Genomic DNA, 9,303 nt, shown 5'->3' with positions numbered 1-9,303 from the left:
TGTGTCTGTGTTAATTGGTTTCCCTTTTCTTTGTTGAAGAGGGTCTGTGCAATCCTTCTGCCTAGTCCGCCATCTTGCCCCGCCTCCAATTGGATGTTTTTTCATAGTCAATAAAACACAAGTAACATCTTTCTGGTATTCTTTGCTTTCAGCCAAGATCCATCTGACATCAGCAATCATCTCCTCATTCTGCATCCTTTTCTAAACACTTCTTGTGTCTCTGGAAGTTCCCTGTCAATGTACTGCTGCAACTGGTTTTTAATTCGGAAGGAGTCTCCTGTACTGTGTCTAAATTTTATTTATCCTTTAAATCCCACTTTGTCTCCTTCATAAAGTTTCTTTTTTCCCCAGAATTCTTATATTGCTTCTGTCATTTGATCCTTTCATAGTGATTTTTTGGTGTTAGAGATACTTGTGTATTATGTTTACAGTTTTACATAAGGTTGCTATGAACCAGAGTCATCTGAACGGTGACTAACAACTATATTTTGAGATCTGTGAGTGTGGCGCATATATTTAATGTGCCTTTATTATCAGTGGGAGCTCTGGTGGTATAGTGCCTAAGGCACTTGACTGCTAACCAGAAGGCTGGCCATTCAAACAGACCAGCCACTCCTCAGAAAGAAGGTTGGGCAATCTACTTCCATAGTGATACTGCCTTGGAAACCCAAGGAAACTCCACAGCAGTGAGTTTGTTTTTCATTATCAATATCTTGCATAACACACTGTCATTATTTAACAAATGTGTGATACATATAAATGAACTTCCAAAAGGTATGAAGAATATAAAATTTTAGAGCTGAAACTGACATTATAGATGATATTGCCTATTTTATTTTATAGATAAAAGAATTGAAGCTAAAAATGGTAACCCTTATTTATTTATTTATTTTTTACTTCCCCAAAGTCACATGACTAGGCAATGACAAAGCAGTGCTTCAAATCCCATCTTCTGATTTTTAGCCCAGTCCTCTCTCCAGTTCATTACAACACCTGTTTGGGAAGCTTAAATTGAATCATCATCCTGTCAACAATGTTTCTGAGTTTGTCATCATCACTGGTGTCAGAGACAGAGTGCTTTTATTCTCCAGCAGAGCTTTGACCTGGTTGATGCTGGTTTGACCCTCTGCTGAGAATTTGCATTTCCATCCCAGACACATTCACTGAATCAGAATCTACATTTTAGATTTTAGACATGTGAGAAGATCAGGTGGGGTAGGCAAACAGAAATATACCCTAGACCTAGGATAGATTGGCTAAAGATAATCTTACATATGTGCTGGTGCTACAAAATTACTCACATACATTGCAGAAACAACAGAACACAGGGTTGGAGTAGCTTCTCAGAGACAACCAAACACCTTGAGAGAGAGAATCACCAGGCCTGTGGACTCGGGACCATAGTCTTGGGGGACATCACACTCAATTAACACAACATAATACATAAAAATCTTGTTCTCCAACCTACTTTGGTGAGTAGTGACTGGGGTCTTAAAAGCTTTCAAGCAGCCATCTAAGATGAACTATTAGTCTCCTATCATCTGAATCAAAGAAGAGTGAAGAAAATCAAAGGCATCTGGAAATAATTAGTCCAAGGATAAGATGGACCATGAAGACCTCAGCCTTCATGACCCCAGAACTTTATGACCAGAAAAACTAGATGGTGCCTGGCTACCAATGCCAATCACTTAGAAAGGGATCAAAACTGGAGATCCTGGATAGTGGGAGGAAAAATGTGGAACAAAATTCAAACACACACACACACACACACACACACACACACACACAAAGAATCTACATTTTAACAAGATTCCAGCTAGTTAAAATGTAGATTCTGCTTCAATATGTCTGGGGTGGAAATGCAAATTCTCAGCAAGGAGCTGAATCAGAAAGAGCCAATCGGAAGCCCTGGTCTCTAGTTTGTTATTCCACAACCTAAGGAAAAACCGGGAGAAAGTTCGAGAGCCCACCCTACTTACCAGACGAAAGAGGGAAATGGCATTTCTAGTGATGTTGTAGTGGGTCAGAACCTCAGAATTGGTGGTGATTCCAAATGACACATCTTGGAATTTCTGTATCATGCTGTGAAATACAGACACTGCTGGTATTTCTAAGTCCTAAAAACAGGACAAAAACACAAAGATTATTTTGGAGACAGAGACATAGACATAGAAACAGAATACGGAAGAGAAATGTGCACACTCATACCAGAAAGCACAGACTTGATTTAGTGTCCAGTGAAATAAAATTTACATCTGAGAATGCAGGCTAAACTTGCAGTGGCATTCCTGAATCTTCCAGGCTATGTGGATTAATAGGTAAGTACTCTGGTGGCATAGTGCCTAAGGCATTTGACTGCTAACTAAAAGGCTGGCAGTTCAAACCCACCAGCCACTCTTTGGAAGGAAGATTGGGCAATCTACTTCCATAGTGATACCACCTGGGAAACCCAAGGAGGGGGTGCTATTAGTTAGATCTGACTCAACGGCAGTGAGTTGTTTTTTTTAACCAAAATAATGGCTAAGGTTAGGACTCCCACCTGGCCTTACCATAAAACTTGTAGTTCACCAGTAGCTGATAAAGAAACTGTGCTGTAGAATATCTGGGGTGGAAATGCAAATTGCCAAAGTCAAGAGGCCTAGAGAATTAGACTGCACTGACTGCTAACCAGAAGGGTGGTGGTTCAAACCCACCAGCCACTCCTAGAAGGAAGGTTGGGCAATCTACTTCCGTAGTGATACCGCCTTGGAAACCCAAGAAGGGGTCGCTATGAGTCGGGTCATTCTCAACAGCACATAACAACAACAGCAGCAACAACATTGTGGTGTAGTGGTTAAGGCATTTTGCTGTTAACCAAAGGGTGAATGGTTTGAACCCACCAGCCACTGTGCAGAAGAAAGATGAATCTGTGAGCTTCTGTAAAGATTTACAGCCTCAGAAATCCAGTGGGGGTCACTATGAGCAGAATCAACTCAAACAACAGTGAGTTTGTTTTTTTTGGTTATCGATATGCCTAAGGCAGCAGATATTTAGGGAGCAGTTTGTAGAGAAATGAAGAAATGCAAAGATAAGAAACCAGAGCCATAAAAGGAAGGATAAAATTAGAAATGGAAGCTTATAGTCATATTAACAAAGGTATGTTTGAGAGTACAGGTATAGTCCCTTCCTTCTACCCTGTAGAAACCTGAGGTATATTGCCCATGAAGATACTGTTCATGCATTGTCCAGACTCAATAACTCAGGCCTGTAGGAGGGAGCAGGTAAGACACTTCTGAGTGATGATTTCAGTGCTTATGTAGCAGTCTGGAATCATTATTCCTGATGTACCAGGACTTTTGCCCACATCTTTAGGCAATAAGCAGCAGAAAACATATTCTTCCCTGAATCTCTCTGGACAGAAGGAGAAGATATGCTAAGAGAAAAGAAGATGGCTAATCTTGCATCAGAGTCCCTGGGTGCTGCAAATGGTTAACACACATAGCTGCTTACTGAAAACTTGGAGGTTCAACTCCACCCAGAGATTGCTCAGAAGAAAGGCTTGACTCTCTACTTCAGAACAAAGTCATTGAAAATCCTGTAGAATACAGTTCTACTCTGACACTTACGGGGTTGTCAGGTGTTAGAACTGACTCTATGACAACTGTTAAAAAGGTCTTGCATCTAAGGTCAAGCAGAGGGAGTTGATACCTTGCTTATCTAAAAAGCAAGGAGTATGTGAAGTTTATCTGAGGCTATGAGCAATTGGGGAGCTCTGGTAGTGTAGTGCCTAAGGCACTTGACTGCTAACCAGAAGGCTGGTGGTTCAAACCCACCAACCACTCCTCGGAAGGAAGATAGGCAATCTACTTTCCTAGTGATACCGCCTCGGAAAACCAAGGAGGGGTCACTATGAGTTGGGATCAACTTGATGGCAGTGAGTTTGGTTTTTTAATTTTTGGTCAAGTGGAAAAGCTCATAGGTCAAATGATGGCATCTGGTGGCTATTTAAATTATTACAGACTCCCTTAGTCCCCTTTCTTTCTCCTCTCTGCCTTTTGAAGGGTGGTGGTTTTGTCTACAGCTCAGCTCACTCATCACTGAAAAATTTGTTCCCAATCTTCCTCCCCCACGAGCATCTCATAGCAGCTATTTCCAGCTGTGTACACAGAATTGACTGGGGGTGAGGGAGATGGTGAGTTGGAATTAATGAATGGAAACAAGGACTGCAATGAGGGAATAGGGGCTTGATCAACTGAGAGAACTGCCAGATGCTACCCCCAGAAAAAGTAGAAAATGAAGATATGATGCTTTCTCTTCATGGCTACCCTTATTAGCCAGGCAGCCTGTCTGGAAGATAGAGGAGAACATCTTCAGTACACAAAATGTCATTGTTTTCAACATTTCAGAGAAAGCCAAGAGTAAAAAGAAAAAGGAACAACCTATTTGGAGAAAGAACTTAGACAATAGATTACTGGCTAATGCTTGGGAGGCTTTGGCATATGATGAAAAAACCAAACCAAACTCACTGTCGTCAAGTCAAACCCAACTTATAGTAACCCCTCCTTGGGTTTCCAAGGCGGTATCTCCATGAAAGTAGATTGCCCAGTCTTCGTTCTGAGGAGTGGCCAGTGGATTTGAACCGCCATCCCAGTTAACAGTCAAATACCTTAGGCACTACACCACCAGAGCTTCCATACTACAAAAAGTGTTAACTAAATGATAAAAGCTGGCTTCCCCTGGCCCTTGCTTCAGCCTATCAAGATACTGACTTAATCTTCAAAATATCCATAGATGAGGAGACTCAAGCATCAGTCTCAGAACTCTTGAAGAAAGTACAGAGAAGGTATAATTCAGAAGCAGCATGCCCTTAAATGTAGAGGACTTGATGACAATCCAAAAAACAGGCTCTGTGCTGAAGTACCTTTGACCAACTGCTTCAAATGTAGCACCATCTGTCAGCAAGTGGCTGTTAATGCTCCCCTGCGAGAGAACATTCTAGCTTTTTGGGGGACTAGCAAGTGGGACATCTGGACAAACCTGGAAGAAGCCTATGACAGCCACCTCAGCAGCAGCAATGAATTCCACAGCAGCTGGGACATCTGTGAGCCACACAGCCTCTTGGGAAGCACTAGGGCCATCTAGAGAGGGAATAAGCAGAAGTGTGAGGTGTTGAGGGGAAAAGGAACAGGTCTAAGTATCGAAAAGTTGATATCTTTCTTCCTCATCCTAAGGCCAAGTAGGTGTGCTGATATCCTTCCAAGGTTTTGTTTTTCACTAACATATGGAGAATGACTTCACCTTATGACTTGTCTCTGAAGGATAATGCCAGATTTCCCTCCTTTGCACAGGCAACATAAGTTTTTACTCAGCATTTACTGGAATATTTTGTAGGTTTGGAGGAAAGGTATCCAGAGTACTGCCATCTCCCTTCCCCACCTCTTCTCCTAACACACCCAATTATCACTCAAGTGCTATTTTCTTTTACCTGGGGATTCCTGAACTTCTGCAGCAACTTCTGGAAGCAGCCCCCAGGTAAGAAGAAATAAGAGAAACAAGTGTGTGGATTGGGCAGCTTCCATTGTTCTCCTGCTCCTTCTTCAAGCTCTGGGCTTTAATGTTCGGTTAATTGTCTGTGATGTATTAGCATTCTGGGAATTTTGCAGCTGGCTCTAGGGGAACCTTCACCTTCTGTGATAAAAGACTAAGTCAATGATAATGGCCTCAGAACATAACCAACCATATGAAAGTCAGGTCAGTTCATTTAAATAGAAACCTATTTATGCCAAGTATTCACCTGAGCACTAGGGATACAAAGATAGCTGTGATCTGATGCTTCTCCCAGCTTAGATTTTTAGTGGGAGGGACAGATAGACAAACAGATCATTTAAATGTAAAAAATTTAAATTTAAATTATATTAAAAAAAAATAGAGAAACTGATAGGGTCCTATGAGGGTATGGACAAAGGGCATTTAAGACAATTGTGGTGTTCAGTGAAGGTTTTCTTCCTGCAGGGGATGCCTAAGCAGAGACCTGGGGAAATAAGATTTTGCCAGTCAACAAAAGGTGGAAGGGAGTTTCCTGTAAACAGCCTAGCCAAGGCAGAGATGTCAATGTAATGTGTGGGAGAATTTTACATGATTCAGCATTATAAAAAGGAAGGGAATGGTGAATGTTGCCAGAAAGGCACCCTGTGCCCAATCACAGCAGGCTTTGTATGCTAAGCGTAGGAAATTCAAACTTCATTCTGCAGGTCATGGGAACCTACTGAGAAATATTAAGCGGGAGAAAGACAATACGTGATTTGGCTCACAGGTGCATGTGGTAAATCCAAGACAAGATTCCCTTGGGCAAGTGGGATATATAGATTTCCAACTTAGGAGAAACTGAATATTAAAGAAGAAAAAAAAAAAATAGATTTTCCACTATTTTCTGTATGCTCATTGCCCATCCTACTGGAAAGGGGGACTTATCTGTTCTCATTGATGTAATTCCCTTCTCTACTGTATTTCCCCCACTCCCATCCCCTCTAGGAAACTCATGAATATGAACCATCCAGTTATTATGTTCGTCCAAAGGCAGAAAGCAGGGAAATGAGGATCTCAGTCAGAATATACAACTTTTATTTTATTCTTACTCCCTTGTGCTGTTTACAGTGTCTCCCACAAAAGAAGAGCCCCAATTGACAGGGAATATGATTAGGGGACTTTCTTGAGCCAGCCAGCAACCAAAAAAGAATGCAGGGGATGGGGCAGAGCTACTGGACCTAAAGCAAAAGGATTGTTAGTGAGAGTTTGTCCATTTCCTGGTCTCTAGTTTCTTGAATGAGAATAAGAAAGGGAAACATTAAATGATTGTCTATGGAGATGGATAACTTTGAAGATCTGAACCCAGTGGGGATCAGAGGGAAACTTAAGCCTGGGTTTTAAGCTTTTTGTGCTTGGGACTGCTTTGGCAGGTGGTATGGGATAAGATGCTTCAATAACAGAATATGGGGAGCATTGAGGAAGAACAGTGAGGAGGGATGGGGGATGAACAGGACTGACAGGACCCTTCTAGGTGTCAAGGGGTGGGGAAAAGGATGAGCAAATGCTCTCATTCTGTCCACTCCTTCTTAATGGACAGGTTCCACTCCCAGGTAAGGTGGTCATGCTTGTCATCGTCGGTGAAGAATGACTTGTTGTGGTAAGTGCCCCGGGCCAGCATGCCCTTCGGAGCCTCTTCAGTTGGAGTCAGGAACTCATACTCCTCAGGCCGAGGCCCATAACTGCCAACCATGAATGTCGCCTTATCCACTAGGAAGAAAGAAAATTTTGTTAGGGCAAGAGTCTGATAGAGGAGAAACAAACATCCGATGGGAAAATTTGGAGTACATCTTGAAGTGATCAAAATCAAGAGCAATATTTCCAAGACTGGCTAAACATCAGATTTACCTGGAGCACTTTTTTTTTTTTTTTTAAATTGTGATGCCTTTTAATCATAGTTTCATTTTCCCTACTTCCAGAGACTATGGTTTAGTAATCTGCTGTGGATCCCAAGAAGTGTTTTTAAAAAGTATCACAACTGATTTTGAGTATCGGGAAAACTGAGGACCCAATATCCTAGATCAATATGGATCCAGGATCTTTTTATAGAGATGTAGCTCTGTGGAAGTAAGATGTGGGATTCTGCCTCTGTACAGATTACAACCTTGGAAAACCTGTGGGGCAGTTCACATAGTCCTATGTGAACTATAGGGTCATTATAATGGATCTATAAGGTCATTATGAGTTAGAATGGACTTAATGGCAACAATAGGTTTGTTTTTTGGGTTTAGCAGAGCAGTTAGTGCACTTGGCTGCATATCTAAAGGTTGGTGGTTCAAGTTCACCTACACAGGAGAAAAGCCTGGTAATCTACTTCTGGGGGGGGGAAAAAATCAGCCATTGAAATGCTTATGGAGCACATTGCTATCTGATACACGTGAGGTCTGCATGAGGTTGTGTTGACTTCACAGCGACTGCTTTTTTTTATTTTTTTAAATAGATTGTATCTTTAAAAAAATCAAAACCAATTGAGACCTGGGTTCAGCTCTTCATCTACCTAAATTACATAACCACAAAGGATCTTGACCTCAATCTCCATATAATGAACTTTAAGGATCTTCTATCTATAAAACATTTTTTTAATATACAAATCAGTGGAGAAAGATAAAGCAACATCTGACAATCAGGATGGGCAGAATAATTGGATGGAAGGGTAAAATCAGTAAGCTGGTAAAAGAAAAAAAGGTGAAGAACTAGACAAATGGTAATAGAAGCCAACTAGATTTATTTATAAATGAGTAAGTAGGATACAATATTTTACCAAAATAACATGCATATCACATGAGTTTTGCAAACTGCACAACCCTCTTCACATTAGTCTACTATGCATGCCATGCACATTATATGTTTTACATGTTATTTATGTGGGTGCATTATATGGGAAAAATATGGCATATATATTAAGAATAATATGGAAGTGGAAAGTATAAATAAAGGTAGGTAGATAGTATATAGTTGGCCTTTATGTGTTATTAATAATTTTGAAGGAACAGCTATAGGTATGTCATCTTACTCCTGCCTAAGGGAGGCAACATAGTCTCTATGCTCAGAGAAAAATAGTAGATTCAACTATTTTTTCATGAGACTAGATACCGGAAGGACCAATTAAGATCTTTCAGGCCAACAATCTCCTCTGACATTTGAGTAATTGAGTGGCTCCCTGTGTTTTAAAAATTTATCAATTTTTCCTCTATCCTTGTTTTAATTTAGTAGAACTGGCCCATGCATTACTGTTTTACAATTCTCTTAGGTAAAAAGGAAGTATAAAAACACTGCCTTCACACTCCCAACTCTCAATTCTACCTGTCCATATTAATGGAAGAAAACTGAAGGCAGGTTCCCATGGCATGCATAGTTTAGTGCTACTTGTAGAGAACAGCTATAAATTAAGTAAAGTTGTTATGTTTGTTTCAATTAGACAGCTTTTTTCATTCCTAGGACAAGTATTTTATGCTAATTATTTGGTAAAAAAAATTGAGCACTACTCCCAGCTCCCACCCTTAACATACATACTATTGGACAGATCTTTGCTGTTTTGGCTTTCTCTTACTCTGAGCTTTGATACCTATAAATTACTCTTTAACTTTTGAAAGTATTTTTATGTTACCTAAATTTATCTTAGAAGCTCTGGTGGCATAGTGTCTAAGGTACTTGACTGCTAACCAGAAGGCTGGCGGTTCAAACCCACCAGCCACTCCTCAGAAGGAAGGTTGGGCAATCTACTTCTGTAGTGATACTGCC

The 9,303-nt window shown here is 40.7% G+C and overlaps 2 protein-coding genes across 2 annotated transcripts in view; both read right to left on the bottom strand.

Moving 5' to 3' along the window:
- Positions 1 to 5,558, bottom strand: part of ERP27 (endoplasmic reticulum protein 27) — a 59,540-nt gene extending 53,982 nt beyond the window's left edge. The window contains exons 1-3 of the mRNA XM_007944463.1: positions 5,465 to 5,558; positions 5,017 to 5,117; positions 1,980 to 2,117 (exon numbers count right to left, since the gene is read on the bottom strand). Coding sequence (XP_007942654.1) covers positions 1,980 to 2,117; positions 5,017 to 5,117; positions 5,465 to 5,558 — 333 coding nt within the window. The remainder of the gene's footprint in view (positions 1 to 1,979; positions 2,118 to 5,016; positions 5,118 to 5,464) is intronic.
- A 1,514-nt stretch (positions 5,559 to 7,072) lies between these two features.
- ARHGDIB (Rho GDP dissociation inhibitor beta) overlaps positions 7,073 to 9,303 on the bottom strand; it is a 9,535-nt gene continuing 7,304 nt past the window's right edge. The window contains exon 5 of the mRNA XM_007944462.1: positions 7,073 to 7,272. Coding sequence (XP_007942653.1) covers positions 7,073 to 7,272 — 200 coding nt within the window. The remainder of the gene's footprint in view (positions 7,273 to 9,303) is intronic.

Source organism: Orycteropus afer, unplaced genomic scaffold (assembly GCF_000298275.1).
Source record: "Orycteropus afer afer isolate SDZICR_OR568_19922 unplaced genomic scaffold, OryAfe1.0 scaffold00126, whole genome shotgun sequence".
In the NCBI taxonomy this organism is placed as follows: Eukaryota; Metazoa; Chordata; class Mammalia; order Tubulidentata; family Orycteropodidae; genus Orycteropus; species Orycteropus afer.
This window is presented reverse-complemented; position numbering and strand designations above follow the sequence as displayed.